At 44.3% G+C, this 20,135-nt stretch overlaps 1 protein-coding gene across 2 annotated transcripts in view; it reads right to left on the bottom strand.

Moving 5' to 3' along the window:
* The window catches only part of PTPRA (protein tyrosine phosphatase receptor type A), a 220,718-nt gene that overhangs the window by 53,602 nt on the left and 146,981 nt on the right, over positions 1–20,135 (bottom strand). The window contains exons 1-5 of one of the 2 annotated variants that reach the window (XM_039542427.1): positions 17,285–17,315; positions 6,470–6,548; positions 3,105–3,467; positions 1,872–1,892; positions 291–314 (exon numbers count right to left, since the gene is read on the bottom strand). In XM_039542427.1, coding sequence (XP_039398361.1) covers positions 291–314; positions 1,872–1,892; positions 3,105–3,467; positions 6,470–6,542 — 481 coding nt within the window. In that variant the 5' untranslated portion in view covers positions 6,543–6,548; positions 17,285–17,315. Of the gene's footprint in view, positions 1–290; positions 315–1,871; positions 1,893–3,104; positions 3,468–6,469; positions 6,549–17,284; positions 17,316–20,135 lie in introns of those variants that run through there. The other variant, XM_039542426.1, reaches the window with a different exon arrangement.

Below are 20,135 nucleotides of genomic sequence, written 5' to 3'. Positions count from 1 at the left end.
CCTATAAAATCAGGACATCTGGTCACCCTAGGAGCTGCTGGATAGCTGAGTACTTCTGCAAATGTGGACCTTACTTGGATGTCTAAATGGAAGCTGAGCTCATTTAGTCCAATAATAGATGCTGAGTTCTTGAAAATCAGGCTCCCGAGGACTTTCAATATCCTGCCCCTAAGAATGCATTCTGTTCTTTCACACACTATTAAAAAAATCCCAAAGTACAGTTGGTCATGCTTAGCAGAGGAATACACACTATACTGACATAACATGGCAATGAGATGTGAACTTCTCACCTCTTCTCTCCGGTTCAGAATCACCTGCACAAAAACAGGAATACATTAGCCACAGAGAAATACAAATTGTAAGAAGAACCGGGGGGAGGGTAGAAATTGAGACAGAACAATATTGTGACACAATTAACCCTGGTGATTTTAGTGCCAGCCTCACAATATTTGGTTCTTCTTTTAATGCCCTATCTCCCGGAGTGCTGTGATTACATGAGAACCTCAGCTTTCATGTCAAGAAAAAAAGTACATTTCTAGCTATTTCGGTTGTGGAGAAAAATTTGAAAACGTGATTTGAGTGAGCCCTAATGTCTCAGAAACCAAATAAAATAACTGCAACTTTTTTTTCTTCAAATCTCATATTTAAACTGATCTTATGTTTTTGAGACCTGATTCATGATTTCTGAGCACTTGGGGGTTGGTATTGCTAGAAACATACCACTCACCAGGTTCAGGAAGGATGGGCAGATAAAGGTTTCAGTGGCTATTGAAATGGACTATAAAAATAAACTGAGAAGTTGTCAAGATTATTTTGTATAAAAATATAAAAGTGGCAAATAGAACAGGAGTAAAACTAGCACACAAGACTGAGGAAATTCTTAAGGCAAAGAAATCACTTGTTTGTAAACAGTGGAAGTATAACAAATACCATTTTCAAATGGAATTCAAGCCTTTTATTACATTCTAATGAATGCTGGCTTGTAGCACTGAGAACCCTGTTCACTTTTATTGCCACTGAACCTCACACTGGGGTCTCAGCTTCTCAGCACATTATGATCCTATGGCCCCTTAAAGAGGGAGTCCTGTACTTGTCCCATTAGCTTTGCCTAATAGGTCTCTCTCACCCTCTAACTTCTGTGATCCTTGTTTGTGTTTTTCTTACTTGTAGTATCTCCTGATAAGTCAGCAGCAGTGTAAAACAACTGTCTTCCTTAAAACAGTGTGACATGGCATATGGGCTGGAGGAGGTTGGAAGCGGAAAAGGAGATGAGGGGATGAACAGGTACTGCTTCCAACACATAAAAGAACCAAATAATTCATTGAACGTGAAGTGAGATTTAAAGTGCATTTCTCCCAGAGAGTTTCCAGCTTTTACAAACCCAACTTCTTTTGAACATTAATGCTAGGGAAAAAACCCACCCCCATCTCCTTCCACGGACCCACTTCCCTCCTGGGAATGGCAAGGCAGAGACATGGGACAAGTGATGAAGCTTGAGTAAGAAAAGGTAGAACCAACCATGAAGAAACAAGGCTCACACTTTACCATATGAATCCATTTATAAATAGTTTACAAAGGGTTGATGAACTACTAGATGTTTTAATAAACTGTTAATTGATTGTTATTGAGTCCATCAGGTTGCTTATAACCATGGCTTATGAACCTCTATAAACACTTTTCAGTGTGGTGCTTATAATAATTGATAGCATATGCTACTTGTGTCTGTAACATGCATATCACATTTCTCAGTCATTTATTAACCCTTTATAAAATATATATTAATGATACCTTAATACGAAGAATGATCGAACCAAGGGCTCAGTTAAAACCAGACAGACTTAGAGCGAGAGTGTCTAATGGTAAGTGCTTACCTGGGCCTTCTGATGGCTCACCTAGAGAAAGCAAAACAAACCATAATGAGTGTCAGTGACTGAACCATTACTCCTTTCACCGGACATTGTTATTCCAATCCCCAGCACTTCTATAGCCCCTTCCATCTGTGGATCACAAAGTGCTTGAAACCCTCCTGTGTGGCAGAGTGGTTTTCCCCATTTTATATGATCATAGATTTTAAGACCAGAAAGGACCACTATGACGATCTAGTCACACCCACAGCATAACACGACAGAGAATCTCCCCCAAAAGGAAGTATTCTCCTCATTATACAGATGGGAAATTGAAGCACAGATTGATTCAATGACTGTCCCTAGATTACACAGCAGGTCAGTGGCAGAGCTAGGAACAGAATTCAAGTCTCTTGCCCCCCAGGCCAGTGCCTTAGCCACCGAACCACAGTCTCTCAGGCTACACAAAGAATCTGGAGCACCGAAATCAAGGGCCACATTTGTAAAAGTGGCCTTTACTGTAAGCTCTCTGGAGCAAGGACTGCCATTGTGTTATTTGCTTGTTCAGTAAATACTGTTAGGGGGCCCTGATCCCTTTCCTGGGCAATTCTTTCTTGGATCCCATTCAGAACTGTGACCTAGATCTTCAGCTCTTTGGGGCAGGGATTGTGTTTTTCATATGTGTTTGAATGTTGCCCAGCATGAGGAGTCTCTGCTCCCTGACTGGGGTCCTTAGGTGCTATCAAAATACAAACACACAGTGATAATATCTCCCTTTGGACCATTAAAGAACTTCAGCTGAGCAGGATCCCACTGAGTTTTTTTCTTGCTTATGTGTTCTTTTAAAAAATGACTTTGCAACCCTTGGGACTGGGTATCACCAGAACCTTTTTACAGATGAGGAAAGAGACCGTGGTGATGTGACTGGCTCAAAACCTGTGGCAGAAATTGGAATAGTAATCAGGACTCCTGGCATCCCAATCCTGTGCCTTAGCCACATACCACTGTTCTTCTCTGGACACAGCTTGAGTTTTGTTTCCCTATCAGATCATCAGTTGGTGTAAGTCAACTTTGCTCCATTCGTTTCAGGGGAGAGGGGCCAGTCTACACCAGCTGGGGAGCTGGCCCTAAAAAGTTTACTTCTCCTTTCCAAATGTTCTCAGGAAACAGAAGAAAAGAGAATAAAGCCAAGTATTAAAGGGGCGAGGGGCCTGGAGCACAGGGAAGAAGAGGAGGGAATGAAATGTGTCCTTGCCATACCTGAAGTGACAATGGTTTCTGGAGAAGTTACTGCCATAGTGATTTTCCCCACTGTGGTCCCTGTCTTTACATCTTCTGAAGCTGTTTGTGCAGCAGAAGATGTCGTGCTGGGTGGACTGGAGGTGGACCCAGGTGCAGACACAGCTGTCCTCGTGGTTTGGGTTTCATTGCCCATCAAACTGACAGTGGTGTTCAGAGGGAGCTTTGGGGCTTGCGTGGTAGTAGGCCCAGGCGCCATGGTAGGTACGGTCGCTGGAGAGCTAGCGTTCAGATTGTCTGGACTAGTGCCCTTTCTGCTCTCTGGCTCTGATGTAGGGGCTTTCATGGAATGCGTGGCAGAGGTGTGCTCTGTGGATGGTGGCACTGGAAGTAAAGCACAAGATAACCTTTATTCCTTTTCTTCCTTCCCCTCCCCAGCACTGGGGCAGCTGAACCTGGGAACACCAAATGGGGCCAATTCTCCTCTGGCTTTACTTCAGTATAACTCCACTGACTTCAGTCAAATAACACTGGTGTAAAAGGAGAATTAGACCCTGCATCTGAACCGCAGGAGTTCAGTGACTGGTAGGTGTCTGATCCAGCTCCCATTGAAATCCCTGGGAGTCTTTCCAGTGGTTTCAATGGGAGCTGGGTCTGGCTCTAGGCAACCAGGGATATGTGACAATCTCAATCTTTTCCATTCATTTTCAGCCACAGATTATTTAAAAGGCAGGTTTTCAGTATTAAATGCAGCTGACCTCAGCTTTCATTTGACACAGCAAATGTTTGCACTGAGTTAACAGAGTTCAAATATAGTTTCACTTGGCACTGCGGAAGGGCCTGAATGGAGAAAAAGATGACCTCCCACTGTCATGGCAGTAAGATCAGCGGGGCAATATCGCCAACAGGAAGGCACAAAGGCCACCAATGTCCATCATCCACAATTGCAGGATTTTGGTCAGGTGGGATGTGCCCGCTAAAAAATGCCTCAGAGAGTTCCAGCCAGCACACTGTGGGGTAAAACTTCCCTCCTGCCCCATCAGGCAATCAGGACTGTCCACCTGAATGGAATCAATGAACCAAGGATTATAAAGAATGTGCATAAACCCTGCTGATACATTATCTGTGTATGCCTAAAGCACCTATTACCTTGCATGCATCGGCAGTGATAGATGCATCCAGTGCACACACATGGACTCAATCTCAGTGTCTCTAAACACATACTAGATTTAGGGTCCAGAAAGGAAGAATTCTCAGTGGGACCATTGGTAAGACTGGTTAATCAGCATATAGGGCAGCGGTCGGCAACCTATGGCATGCGTGCCAAAGACGGCACACAAGCCGATTTTTAATGGCACGCTGCTCCGCCGGGGTCCCGCTCAGCCTGCTGCCGAATCCTGTCAGTGGGCTGAGCCAGACTCCGGCAGGCCACAGTGTACCATTAAAAATGCTGCTCGACACAGCCCATTCTTCTCTGCCCCCCGCTCTCTCTGGTGGGGGCAGGGGGCAGAAACAAGCTTGGTCCTGCCGGCTGCTGCTGTACAGCAGGCTCCACTGGCAGCTAAGCTTCCCCCTCCCCCGCCTCTTCCCCCAGCGTGCTGCGTGGAGCCCTGCCTCCTCTCCCTCCCTGCTGCAGATGGCCCTTGCGAGGGAGGGGAGAAGAGCAGCCCCAGCGCCCTCGCTGCTCAGACTGGTAAGGAGGCAGGAGCAGGGCCGCGGGGAAAGGAGGCAGGAACAGGGCGCATCCCTCCAGCTCAGGGCAGGGGGCTGGGAGCACCCCCCGATCTCAGCCCACCCCTCACAGCCCTCTGCACTGACCCCTGCACTCCTGCCCCCTGCATCCGCCCACCACAACCCCATCCCTGATTCCTGCACTCTCCACACATTTCCAGCCCCCTCACACCCCATGCCCTGTCTCCTGCACCTCTCACATGCCCCCAGCCCTCTGCCGACCCCTACATCCTCTTGAACCCTATCCCTGACTCTTGCACCCCCTCACACGCCCCCTGCCCTGACGCCTGCACTCTCGACACCCCATGCCCTGACTCTTGCACCCCCCACATCCGCACCCCTCACACTGAGCACCAAATGGGAGCTTCTGCACCCCCCCATTCCCACCTGCACCCCTTACACCAAATGGGAGCTGCCCAGGTAAGTGCCCCACACCCAAACCTCCTCCCCAACCCTGAGCCCCCTCCCTCATTCTAGCTCCTGGCCAGACCCTTCACCCCCAGCCCTGTGTTCGGTCCACTCCCACCCTCGGCTCAGTGCAGAGAGAGAGAGAGGAAGAGAATGGGCCAGAACCAGGGAGAAGGTAGGTACCCACTGTATATGGGCAGGGACGGAACCCCAGGCTGGCAGCGGGCTGAGCAGCTCGGCTCCCTGCTGGTCTGGGGTGCTGGCCCTGCTCAGCCTGCCGCCGGTCTGGGGTGCTGGCTGCCGGCCGCTTGCCAGCTGGGATCCCAGCTGCTGGCCCCGCTCAGCCCGCTGCCAACCTGGGGTTCTGGCCATAGGCCCCACTCAGCCCGCTGCTGGCCTAGGTGAACGGAACCCCAGGCTGGGAGCGGGCTGAGCAGGCCTGCGGCTTAAGATCAGCATTTTAATTTAATTTAAAATTAAGTTTCTTAAACATTTTGAAAACCTTGTTTACTTTACCTACAACAGTAGTTTAGTTATATTATATATAGATTTATAGAGAGAAACCTAAAAAACGTTAAAATGTGGTATTGGCACATGAAACTTTAATTTAAAGTGAATAAATGAAGACTCGGCACACCACTTCTGAAAGGTTGCCAATCCCTGATATAGGACTTGCTTAGCCTTGGGGAATTTGCATAGTCGAACTTCACTGATACGTTACATTGGTGCAAATCCTCAATATAAACACATGGCACCGGTGCACAATGGGGCCTGCACCAGTATATCTTATCTCAGTAGGTCACTGGGTATGTCACACTAATGGAAGCCCCATCTTGCATCCAATGTACATTTGAGATTTACAGTATTGTAGCTACATCAGTGCAAAAAAACCAATCCCACAGTATGGAGATGGCTTTAGATACTGCAATGATAAGGGCAATACAAGAGCAGATGTTTTAGACATATTATCCCCTGACTTTGCTACCTTAACTATGAGCATGACTAATTAAAAAAACACACACACAAAAACACAATAAGTGAGGATCTTCGATGTTTGCAGGCCCAACATTATCTTCTAGCAGACACATATACTGATTTTCTTCTACCATCTGCAACTCCTGTCAGAGACTTCTTCATGGCAGGTAATTAAGGGGATGAAGGCAGTAAATCACTAAGGATTTGAGGATCTCCTCATTCACTCCCTGACTACTGTTTACAACCAGGAGAGGAAGCAACGAACGTCTCACCTGAGGTAACAATGTGCCCACCTAGACACGTCAGGCCACTTCCAAGCAAAAGGACAAAGAACCACGAATCCATGTTGACCTGGGGGAAAAAAGCGAACATGCTGTATTAGAAATCCTGTGGCACTTCCCCATATCAGCTCAATCACAGGTTGCATTATCAACCACTACTCACTCCCACATCCAGGAGGATATAAGATGGAAACATCCTACTACTAAGGTCAGTTAGTCCATCTCTCTGCCCCATCACATGCAGGGAACATGTGTAGGATTGCACTCTACAGAATAGTCTCCATGGCTTTGTCCGATACAGTTACTGATAACACTTTGCTCTTATATAAAGCTTTTCCCTAGTAGATCTTAAACAGCTTGACAAAAGGAAATATCACCACCTCTATTTTACTGGTGGAGAAACTGAGGAACAGAACGGTGTCTAAGGTTACCCTGCTGGCTAGCGAAGGAACAGAACCCAAGTCTCTTGAATCCCAGTCCAGTGCAGTGTCCACTAAATTACACTGCTTCTCACTGAGGCCTCTGAACTAGAGACTAGTAAATTCAGTAATTGCATTTTAATCTGCTTGGGTTTTGGACCTGCTGTTTGATATTAGTACAAATTAATCAAAGCCCAATTCAGTTGGCTCACAGAAGCCAGAGATGGAGAGGACCTCCTAGATCCCATTTAGTTCATCAGTTTCCATTGCAGGGTAATTCCCTGTAGTACATGCTTTTGGCATTTGTCCAGTTTAATTTTCAATGTCTCCAGGGACAAAGTTTCCACCACTTTCCTTAACTGACAGACCGTTCTACTGATTAAGCCATCTCATTGCCAGAGAAGGTTTAACTCTTGATGCTCAGCCTATTTTTTCCCTTCTCCTATGACATCTGTTCTCAATGTATTTATTTTGCTCTGTTTCAATCTGGGCCCACCCCAAGCTCTGGGCACCCAGACAACACTGAAGTCATAAACACACTAGAAACAATGTCCAAAATACAAGGTCCTCGCAGCCCCATTCAAACTGGGACTCTCACATCACCCGGTACCACCCACTCGACCCACTTTCCCACAGAAAGCCTTGCAGAAATCAAACTTGCAGGATGATCTAAAGGTCAACAAACCCAAAATCTGCTAGACCAATGTGGGGATTTAGTTCTAGAGACAAGGACCCTTCATTGAAGTCACTCTGCTGCCAGCACCTCCTGATTAAATTGTGGATTGCTAGTTTGAGCACATCAAGTGATCTGAACTACTCTGGTATCACACAGGGAAGATGATGATTCTGCGACCTGGTCTGCCCTAGTGAGAGCAAATCACTTAGAACACATTGCATCCACACACAAGACTGTTTCCCAAATGGCTTCATAACCAGTTACAACAGCTAGCCTTTCAGCAGGTTTAATAACTGGTTAAAACTTAGCCAGTTCAGTCTGAAACAGTTTAGTGCCAGCGTGAACAGAGGCAAGCTGAAATGGTTCAACTGGTGGTCTTGCAACATCTCCCAGAATGCACTGCTTCTGGAAGCCAAGCCCGGAATTGTGAGATAGCTACCCAGAAAACATTACATCTGAAAGGGTTTAGGCTAGGGCTAATATGGATGCATTCAACTGTTCAGGCATGGATAATGCATATACATTGAACAGCTTGTGCTGAAACTGGGTTAAGTACAACTGGTTTAATTCTCTATTGTAGGCAAGACCTCAAAAATTCTGAACCTTTTAAGGCTTTTAGGGTTACAACCAACTTTTTCACATGTAACTGTAAGCCAGGGCAGATCCTGGGAGCACAGGTATAAAGCAAGAAGCATCATATGCTCAGTACAACTGTTCTACTTATAGCTTCTCCCTTGAAGCATCTAGAAGAATCTAGAAGCATTCAGATTCCCCAGGTTTACACCAAGACTATGCTAAACTATAGGATTTTAATGCAAAAACACACAGCAAAGCAATTTCATTCCAGAGCAGAGATGGTCCTAAGCCACATTGTTTGTATACAGATCCTAACATTCCCAAACTTCTGGGGGCTGGGGGTTGGAGTGAGGCTTTTGTCTTAGGCTTCTCTGTACTTCAAAGGTTTGTGAATGTGAGCAAAAATCACCATAAACCATGCAGGCTTCCATTCTGCAAGGAAACCAAAAGCAGGAAAACCCCACCACTGGTGTCAGGTTGCATCACAAAGACTTTTTTCACTACTGCCATCTCAAGCACAGCCATTTACTTTTCTCAATATGAATTACTAGTCTGTGGCTGATCACAAGTAATGAAGACAGAGTGGAAGGAACACAGAATCATAGAAATGTAGGGCCAGAAGGCACCTCAAGAAGTCATCTAGTCTAGCTCTCTGCGCTCAGGCCACCGGACAAGCGTTTGTCCAACCGGTTCTTAAAAAGCCTCCAGTGATGGGAATTCCACAACCTCCCTTGGAAACCTATTCCAGTATTTAACTAGCCTTATAGTTAGAAAGTTTTTCCTAATATCTAACCTAAATCTCCCTTGCTGTAGAGCAGTGCTTCTCAAACTATCTGATGTGACGGACCAGCAGGTTTTTTCCCCCCAATGTGCCAGGGACCGGTAACCATATTTCCCATACCATATTTGTGCCATATTCTCGTTTTTGCATAGGTATGTATCACATCAGATCAGAAAAACTAACATTCTTCACTGTATTAATTGGAATGGGAGTGTGGCGTACATGCAGAGATGTTCCCATTTAAATACACTGAAGACTGACTGAAAGGCCGTGCATCTGGGCGGATAGTATAAAATAACTAGATCCAAGAAATTATTATTTGAACATTTGTAGTAATATTATTTATATCAGAAACAATATAATGAATAAAATAAAAATTGGCAGACTTTATATTGTTTATTTATCAATATTGTAATATGTGCTTCTGAAAACATAATATTTAATATTGTCAACTTTTATCGAATGATAATTATTCTTGGTGGAATTCCGGTGTGATTTTTAAATTATACTATTATTTCTCTCTTTCTTTCCTGGAAACTTGCCGCGGACCAGCAGCCAATGGCTCGCGGACCAGCACCGGTCCACGGACCACCACTTTGAGTAGCACTGCTGTAGAGGAAGCCCATTATTTCTTGTCCTACCTTCAGTGGATATGGACAACATTTGATCACAGCTCTCTTTAGAACAATCCTTAACATATCTGAAGACTTATCAGGTTGCCCTTCAGTCTCTTCTTTTTTCAAGACTAAACAGGCCCAGTTTTTAACCTTTCCTGATAGGTCAGGTTTTCTAAACTTTTTATCATTTTTGTTGTTCTCCTTTGGATTCTCTCTAATTTGTTCACATATTTCCTGAAGTGTGGCACCCAGAACTGGACAGAGTACATCCACTGAGGCCTCAGCAGTGCTGGTTAGAGTGTGACAATTACCTCTCAACTCTCACATACACTGCAAGATGATATTCGCCTTTTTGCAACTGTATCACAGTGTTGACTCCTATTCAATTTGTGATCCACTATAATCTCCTCCCCCCAATCCTTCTAAGTAGTTCTTTTGTCTAGCCAGTTATTTACATTTTGTAGTTACGCATTTGATTTTTCCTCCCTAAGTACAGTGGAGTCGCATCACAGGCGCATTTAACTTACGTGATTTTAACTATATGCACTCGGCAAAACAACAACAAAAAAGAGAACAACAACAATTTCAATACTGTACCTGTAGTGTGGGCAATTCCGCCCGCCATTCCACTCAATGAGTGTTTGACTATACACGATTTTCGCCTTACGCGCTGACTTCAGAACCTAACCCCCATGTAAGATGCGACTCCCTTGTACTTTGCCCTTATCTTTATTGAATTTCATCTTGTCGAATTCAGACCAATTAGCCAATTTGTCACGGTCATTTTGAATTCTAATCCTATGCTTCAAAGTTCTTGAAACCCCTCCACCGCTTTGTTTTATCTCTAAATTTTATAAGCATGATCTCCACTCTTATCCAAGTGATTAATGAAAATATTTAATAGTACCAGACTCAGAACCAACCCTCACGGGACCCTACTAGACATGTCCTCCTAGTTTGACAACAAACTATTGATAATTACTTTGAGTATCGTCTTTGAACCAGTTGTGCATCCACCCTATATTAATTTAATCTAGACGGCATTTCCCTAATTTGTTTATGAGACAGTCATGTGGGACTATGTCAAAAGCCTTACTAAAAATCAAGATATCATGTCTACTGCTTCTCCCCATCCACTAGGCCAGTAACCCTGTCCAAGAATTAAGGTAGGCTGGTTTGACGTGGCTTGTTGATGACAAATCCATGTTGTGAAATTAGCCTCAACTTCACACCTCCACCCATACACTAGTGTGCCTCTCCAGAGAAGAGCAAATTCAACATAGGTTTGGCCACAAAGGCAGACCCCACATGCCATAATCATTCAGCTGCTGGAAAATGAATTCTCCAAACACTTGTTAAGAAGTGCATGAGTAAAGGTCGGGGCAGTCAAAAGGACCCTAGCAGGGCAACCTGCGAGCTCTGGAGTTTTCACAGATTGCAAGGTATGTGTTTCCTCCACCAGATAATCTGATGAGATGCTTATTCCAGGCAAATAAGATAGGGAAGCCTCTCCCCCACCTTTCATTTTTAAAACACATTTGGGATTTACTCGCATATGCCAACACTGGATTTAGAGTAACATTTTGTACAAAGATGAACAGATGAATCACTGTATCTGGGAGGCTTCCTATTCTCACTGAAACACCACTTAGTACTCACATGGCATTTCTGCTCTTTAAGTCTCTCTACACAATCCATCTCTCATTGATCAATGGAAAATGTGTATATTGCACCTCCCATCACCACGTCTTATATCAACAGAAAGGAATTTTGGACTGTTCCCATTTTTCATCAAACTGGATGCCTTCTTGTTGCATGCCTAAGCATACTGAATGAAGGAACAATGGCATTATTTGCCCGTCACTCGGTAAGTCAGTGACAGAGCAGAAATAGAACCTATGGGTTCAGATTCTCAGTCCCTTGCTGCTAACTGCTCAGATATGTGGGTGAATGTATAAAACTAGATAGGTATCTTAAGGTTTTATAGTCCTGCCTACCAATAGTATTTAAGCATCTTCCAAGTAAAATCAATAGCAGTAGCGAAGTTCCTAAGGAACTACATGGAGTCTCTGGCTCTTCTACCCGCCCTAAAAAATCCTCATTTGGAGTTTGAATGAAGTCTGGTTGCAAACAATTACTTCCTCATTTGACAATATTCTATCAGATATAATATTAACTACCACCACTTATATAGGTGTTTTAATCCATAAATCTCAAAGGGCTTTACATATTATCCCCATCTTATAGATGGGGAAACTGAGGTACAGAGAGGTGAAATTTTGTCCGAAGTCACAAAGAATCAGGAATAGAACCCAAGAGTCCTGAATCCAAGCATAATATCCTGTCTACTGGATCAGGCTGCCTCCTCCTGTGACAGAATGAGGTTCATAAGGCACTTGTCTTTTTCTTTTTGATTCCTCACTAACTGAAGACAGGGATGAAATCAGACTGCACAATGACAGCAAAGAGAATGCTCTCCATACATTGCCATTATCACTGTATTGATGAGGGCTACAGGCACTTACATCAAAGACACACACCAATTCCTGGAATGGCCCTGTGGGCAATTGCTAGAAAGGCCATTAGAAGAAGACAAAATGATGTAAGTCCTGCCTTGCCTGTACAGCTGAGTTAGCTAACACGGCTCAGACATGGTTTAGAATTACATCAGTTGTAATGCAGCTGTCTGCTTTAACAGCCCCCTTGACATATGTTTAAAAAAAAAGGTTGTTGAATCTCAAGCAGATTGAGCAGGGAGGAGAAGGGAGAATGCTCAGATAGATCACTGAATAGAAGACTTGGGAGCTGCTAATGTCATCAACTATCACTTGCCAAAGCTGTTTCATCACCTTAAAAAATGATCCATAGTGCAGAGCAACAAAGAGCACCCCATGTAGTATGAGACCTTTGCAAGTCAGTCTTGTCCCCGAGAGAATCTCTCCCGTCCCTTTGTTTAAATAAGTCCTTTTCCCAAATGCAGCATAAATAAATAACAGCGCTGTGTTGAGTTCTTAACATAAAAGGCCTCATGCATCCTTCCCCAAAGCCAGAGCAATCTGAGCCTCTCCTCCCCCACTCCTCCTCCTCCTGCTGATTCGGAAACGGAGAGGAAATACTTGTAATGTTATCAACATAAACACAGCTCTTGGCTGGCTGCAACATCCTGTGTGCTTCACAGAAAAACACCCTGACGTCATGTCTCTGGATCCACCAGAGAAAAAGGACCCGACTGTAAGATGGCTTTCGCCAGACCTCCGCAATAAGTGTTAGCAAGACTGTGCAGGAGCAGGAGCGGGGGAGATGGGGAAAGCAACGGGGAAAACTGCACCAGCTGAAAATCATTTCCAAAGGTCAATGTTCTCAGTTTTGTAACACGGCTTTAAAAATTTATTCTGAAATATTTTCATATTTACATTAGATAACAGCGTGTGCATTTAAAGAGCCAGACTCATGAATGGAGAGTATGCAGGGAATAGCAGATCCCCTACAGCGTTCTACAGTAAAGCTTACAATAGCACTACTGCAGTTTGAAGCTATAGCATACAGGTAGTGCTAGAGGGAAGTAGATACTGTTAAGATGACTGACATCCCTCAAAAATATCTTTATGAGGCACCACATGGCTCAGATGAATGGTAACAGGATACAGAGCTGCTCCGCCATAGGTCAGCAAATGAAATCCAGCCCAGGGACACTCACTTTCTACTATCTCCTATCCGTAACTCACACTGAGCTCCATAGCAATTATCCTTATCCTACAGGGGGAGAACAGAGCCCCTGTAAGTAGCAGTGATCACAGATTGCTACCATCAGACACTTGTTCATTAGCATGGCACACATGTCCATATCATTATGGGAGGCAGCATGATCTACTGAGTAGGACACTGGCCTGAGAATTAGAAGATCTGGGTTCTACTCCCAGCTTTGCCCATCCTCCTAACCTACTGTGCGACTTTGGGTGAGTCACTGTTTCTCCTCCCACCCTGTGTCTGACTTGCCTATTTAGATTGCAAGCTCTGTGGGGCAGGGAATTATGATGTTTGTACAGTGCCTAGCACAACGGGACCGACATCTCAATTGGCTTTCGTAGGTGCTGCAATAATATACACTCTTGGCACTCAGTGGAGAGGCTGCAGGAAAGAATGCCTGCAGAGAAACCTGCCCCTTCAGCCCTAGAAGCAGGTAATCTGGGGGAGAGAAGAGGTGTAATACTAAGGGCATTGTCAGAGCAAGCTTCTCCACACTATCAAGTTCACTAGTACTAAACTGCCTGTAGAAAAAAGCCTCTAGAATCTCTTTTAACCCAAGTAAACACAACCACTGCTACTAAGGACTTCAAACCTGTTCAGCCAGGTGCTGAGTCCCTCCAGCAAGTTGCTGGGGTGATGTCAGTGGGAGCTGAGGGCAACAGGAACTGAGGGTAGGCAAGTATTTTACAGGAGATGGTCAGCAGTTTGTAAGATGGGGCCTTGTATGAGGCAACTTTATTTCTCTGTCTCTTTTTGTTTCCTAATGCCACACTGAAAGCTTCAGAAGCCTTTGCACTTTGGATTTCACTATTATTTTTCATTAGAGAGAGATCTCTCCCTAAAAAAACCCAACACAAAGTAGCAACCGCCTCACTGCCATAGAAGCAAGGGGTTTTTGCAATTTTTCATTTTCATTTTAAATCCTATAGTGCATTTTTTGGGTACATTCATACAGATTGACTAACTCCCTGCGTGGGTCTCTGCAGCTTAGACTAGGCCTTTGATGTGTCACCAAACATCATCCCCCCTCCTCACCCTTTGCATTCCACAGTAAATAGAAAGGATGAGTAATTTCAATAATTACTGGCCCTTTCCTAAAGCTCACCTCATTTTATTTTTGCTTTTGTAGAAGCAGATCACTTCCATGCGAGTGACAGCAAATACAACACATGCTACACGGAGAGGAAGGATGGGCTTGTGGTTAAGGCACCAGGCAGGAACTCAAGAAGATCTGGGTTCAATTTCTGGTTCTGCTACAAATTTCCTGAATGATCCTGGGCAAGTCACAATCCTTCTGTGCCTCTGTCCACTATCTGTACAACAGCACTTCCTTTCTCTTGCCAAATGATATTGTAAGCTTCTTTGGCCCTATCTCATACTATGTGTATGTATGGCACTTAATACAATGGGACCCTATTTCGCCTGGATCTGTGAAAGCAACAGGAATTATTATTTACTTGTACTACATTAAAGCATAGCAACCCCAACTGAAGTCAGTATCCCATTGGGCTAGGCACTGTATAGACACATAGTAAAGTCCATCCCTGGCCTGAATAGCTTACACTATAAATAGGTAAGATGGACAAAAGGCCCGGGGGCGGGGTGGGGAGGCAAAAAGAGGCACAGAGACTAGTCCAACGTCATAGAGCAGATTAGCAGCAGAGCAGAGTTTAGAACCCAGGTCTCTCAAATCTTTATCCAGTGCCCTAACCACTGGTCACACTGCCTCCCAATGACAATGCTTCACAACAATAAATAAATAAATCAATAAATAATAATACATAAGCATTACACAGTATAAAACTCCAGCTGCCAAGGGCCATCCCCCAAATGCAGAAAATTATCTTTAATGGACCACAATTAGGGAAGGAATGTTGCTCCATGACTAGACCGGGGAATAAGAACGTTCTTGTTCCCTCTCTAGCTCTGCTGCAGGAAGTGACAACAGCCTTTGTCTGTTTCTCCAACTATAAATGGACATGTCGACATTATTTGTTTATTCCCAAGATGCTGTGCAAGGTTTAATTAATTCATTAATGTTTGTAAGGGCCTTTAAGGCCACAGAAGTAAGGTTCTATGTGTGTAATATACTCTATTTTGGGACCTTCAGAAGTATCCTTGCAGATAAATGCCAGTCTGCAGAGCCAGAGGAGCAGAGAATAGGGTCTGGGGGACACGGTTAACATCCCGCATTCTGTGGGACATTACTACATTGCACATAAGTAGTATTGTAGGAGCCCCATCACAAGCTCCAGGCTCACTGGTCCTCCCTGACAATCACTATCCAATAAGTGCTAATGCATACTTCAGTTTGACAGGTTGGTGTAATAAGAATACCCAAGTAATCATTACATCAAGGTCACTGGTCACATCAGAGACCTCGCTGAGTAGGAGGCAGAATCATCACAACATGGAGATGATGATGGGCAGACATGAAGCTATTCTGAGAGAACAGTATTTCTTGAGCCCTCTCCATGAGTGCAATCACAAAATGCATAGCATTAACAAATGAACCTCATAATAGCCTTGTGGGTAGGGAAATATTACTAACCCATTTAGCAGATGTGGAAATTGAGTATCAGACGTTCAGGACATTTAAAAACAAACAAATGGAGTTTTTGTTTAAGTGCCTAGATCTAGGCAGCCAAATCCATATTTAGGCCCATTAAGAGAAGTGGCATTGGTACTCAGGAACTTTGTAGAGCCAGGACCTTTAACTCCTTGCACTGCCTTGATGTTAGGGCTATTAATTAGCCAGCTTTTACTCCATTTAACATGACACACAGTAAAGGGATTAAAAGCTGGTTCACTGATATGTCTCAAAATGTAATTGTAAATGGGGAATCATCATTGAACAGATTTGTTTCTAGTGAGTCCCACAGTAATTGGTTCTTGTACTATTTAACATTTTCATTAATGATGTGGAAGAAAACAAAATAATCACTGATAAAATTTGTAGATTACACAAAAACTGGGGGAGCGGTAAATAATGAAGAGGGCAAGGACACTGATACAGAGCTATCTGGATCACTTGGTAAGCTGAATGCAAGCAAACAATATGCGTTTTAATATGGCTGAATGTAAATATATGCATCTAGGAACAAAGAATGTAGGCCATACTTTCAGGATTGGAGGACTGTATTCTGGGAAGCAGTGACTCTGAAAAAGATTTGGGAGTCATGGTGGATAATCAGTTGAACATGAGCTCCCAGTGCGATGCTGTGGTCAAAAGGGCTAATGCAATCCTTGTAGGCATAAATAGGGGACTATCAAGCAAGAGTAAAGAGGTTATTTTACCCTAGCATTTGGCACAGATGCAACCTGCTGTGCCAAGTTTGGTGTCCACAATTCAACAAGGATGTTGATTCACTGGAGAGGGTTCAGAAAAAAGACACAAGGATGATTAAAGGATCAAAAAATATGCCTTACAGTAACACTAACAGACTCAAGGAGTTCAATCTATTTAGCTTACCAAAGAGAAGGTTCAGGAGCAACTTAATTACAGCATGGAAGTACAGTAAAAGCTGTTTTATCTAGCATGTTGGGGGGAATGGGAGGTGCTGGTAAGTGAAAAATGCCAGTTAACTATGAGGGAGGGAGTTTGGGTGCAGAAGGGAGATTGGGGCACCAATCTAGGTAATTATATGGCCCCAATTACTATGCTGTAGTACTAAAGATCTTCCCTCTAAGGAGTGCCATATAACTGAGCAACCAGTGAAGTTTAAGCATCATGATAGCTATCATGCCTCACCTTTAAAATAAAACTGTTAGAGGATACTGTGCACATTTGACATCTTTCAAATCCCATTACAGAAGCTAAACTCCAATTAGAAGGCACTCTCTCTCTCTCATATAAAGGATGCTTAATTGTGGCTCTTGACTACACTGAAATCTATGCTAAACACCGTTATGATAACAGGAAGAAGGCAGTTTGCCCCCTAGAACAGCTTTGTTAAGAAAGCACAGTGCACACAAGGAATAATAATGTACCTGATATAGTACAGCAACCACTTGATAATTTCCTCCCTGTTGCCACAGCAACACTTCTGGTACACCAAAGATTGCTAATTACAAATCTGGGAAATCAGAGATTGCTAATTAAGATACATTCCAGTTCTCTCAAGGCTCCACATTAACTGCATTACAATTGTGAGCACAAGAAATGGCACGTCAGAGAGCAACATTTGTGTGTCATTATTACAGACTAAATTCAGGTCACTCCCAAGGGAAACCATCTTTTGCGAGGATGCTTTTTCAGTGGTGGTTGACCTGGACCATGGGTCGGCAAACCCTGGCACGCGGCTCGCCAGGGGTTAGCACCCTGGTGGGCTGGGCCAGTGTTTACACCTACCACGTCCACAGATTTGGCTGATCGCGGCTCCCACTGGCCACAGTTTGCCGCTTCAGGCCAATGGGGGCAGCGGGAAGCGGCGCGGGCTGAGGGATGTGCTGGCCGCAGCTTCCCAACGCCCCCATTGGCCTGGAGCAGCGAACCACGGCCAGTGGGAGCCACGATCAGCCAAACCGGTGGACGCGGCAGGCAAACAAACTGGCCCAGCCTGCCAGGGTGCTTACCCTGGCGAGCCACGTGCCAGAGGTTGCCGACCCCTGACCTGGACCACAAGATCTCTCATACATTTTAATGTCTTTATTTCTTCTTCTATTTAAAAGAAAGTCAACATTTTTGGAGAAGCACTGTCTTTCTCCTTTAGATGATTTCAATATAAGTAATAGCTAAGGACAGCATATGAAAGGGTGGTCTAGTGGAAAGGCACAGGACTAGTGAGACCTGGGCTCAACTCCCAGCTCATTCAAGACTTCCTGTGTGATCTTGGGCAAGTCACTTCATCTACCCATGCCTCAGTTGCCCAGCTGTAAAATGGGATACTACTTTGCAGAGGAGGTTGTGAGCAAAAAATTCATTAATGATTGTGAGGGCTCATATACTATAGCTATGAGGGCCATATACGTAACTTGAACGATACAAGTTCAGGTTTGTTACTCAGCTACATATTAGTCACTTGCAACTTCCCAGGGATATAACAGCTCCAAAAACCACAGGCACCTGCCATTTGAGCTAAAAGGTGTTTGAGGGAGGCCAGGGCCTGAAAGCTTTTCCCTTGCCTAATACTTTCTTAATTACCTGCGAAGTAGTGTGGGCTATAGTTTGTATGGAAGACTTCATACAGAAGAAAGTTGGTTGAGACAGTGATACTGCCAGGCACGAACATTTCACATGCATGCTAGGAGTTCATTACTGGAATGTGGCAAATACTGCCACTAATTAGTTAACTCACACAGCTATGGGGATAGAGTTCCCATTTACAAAGCCTTATTTTTCCAAATCTCACTGGACTGCAAATACGATTAAAGCTGTCTGACATTTCCCCAGCACTGACTAAGTAACAGGAGGAGCCAAATCCTACAAGAAACACCTGGAGGGGGCAGGGAGGGAGGGAGAGGGCTGATTGCTACCGCAAAGGCATTACAGAAAAGGTAAACAAGTTCCCCAAACCTTAAAATTTTGTTAGTGGCTAATGAAATTCTGTTGTTGAGAAATGACAGACCAGGTACTTCTCTGACCCCTTGTAAGCCGAGTTATATTCACTAGGGCCAAATTCTCCACTCACTCTCTATTTACACTAGTGTCAGTGAGTACAGAGTAAGAGACCCACCGTTCCAAACTAATCTAGAAGTCTGGCAATGAAAGAAGTTGCCCAAGTTTAATATTTAAAGTGAAAGGCAAACATGTAAAAGAGATGCATAGAGATCATAGCCGGATCACAGAGCGCGCTGAGCGTGTGCATATACCCACCCACCCACAGTATACATGGATCACTTCATCCATCCCTGAAACACAGCTTTCTCTGGAGTGGATAGTGGCAACCATTTAACAGTGTACAGTAACATTACCCCAAAATCTAGATTGTAGCATTTATACCACTGCTCTACATGGGGTGGGTGGAGATGTGCTGCTCCATGAGAAGTGCTACCAAAATGGTGCTTTAGGAAAGTATGATCTCTCCCAGGGCTGCACCATATGCATTGGATGGGGGGTGTGAGCCATCTACCCCAAGCTTCATAACAGAACAGGTTGCTCCCCGGTGGGCTGGTGTGGAGGAGGGGGTTATGGCCCCATGTCCCTCCTCCATTTCAGTAAGTTACTCCATAGGGAGAGCAGAAGCTAAGCAGTCCCAGCATCCCCCAGAGCGCAGGGACCACAACGTGGGAAGCCCTCACAAGAAGCGGCAAAGAGTTCTTGTGTGCCATACCCCCTACCTCATGTGTTAGCATGAGGGCCACTCAGATGTTGGTCCCAAGTGTTTAGAACAAAAAGTGTGGGAGAATACTGTATCCAGCTGAAACTACAGGGGGTATTTTAGGCAAGTGTAATGTAACTAAATAAACTGGGACACACAGATGGAGCACATGAGAGCAATCTACAGAGATCCCAGAACAGGAGTCTGATGTCCTTGTGCTGATTTTCTTCCATCGATAGAACATTAAATAGGACATCATTAAGCCTTTCTGTCTGAAAACATTGCACCATTTTAGCTTATGCCTGGAAAAGTTGATTTGAAGCAGGTATCATGAAGCAGGTGTAAACTGGGAAGCCAGATTGTCTAACACAGCCATGTGATACACCACTTAAAAAAAAAATACCGAAAGTGAGACAATCAGAAGAATTTCTAGGACAACGATCTTTGCTTCCTAGCCCCCGTTACCTGACATGGCTCACAGGATCACAAAAGATTAATACCTTGTCCCATGACAAGCTCAACACTCATGGACTCCAATGGCTACTGTTAGACTACATTTCATATCAATCAGTTTTCAGGAG

This window comes from Mauremys reevesii, linkage group 5 (genome assembly GCF_016161935.1).
Source record: "Mauremys reevesii isolate NIE-2019 linkage group 5, ASM1616193v1, whole genome shotgun sequence".
In the NCBI taxonomy this organism is placed as follows: domain Eukaryota; kingdom Metazoa; phylum Chordata; order Testudines; family Geoemydidae; genus Mauremys; species Mauremys reevesii.
The sequence above is the reverse complement of the archived record's forward strand: the minus strand, read 5'-3'. Positions and strand labels throughout refer to the sequence as shown.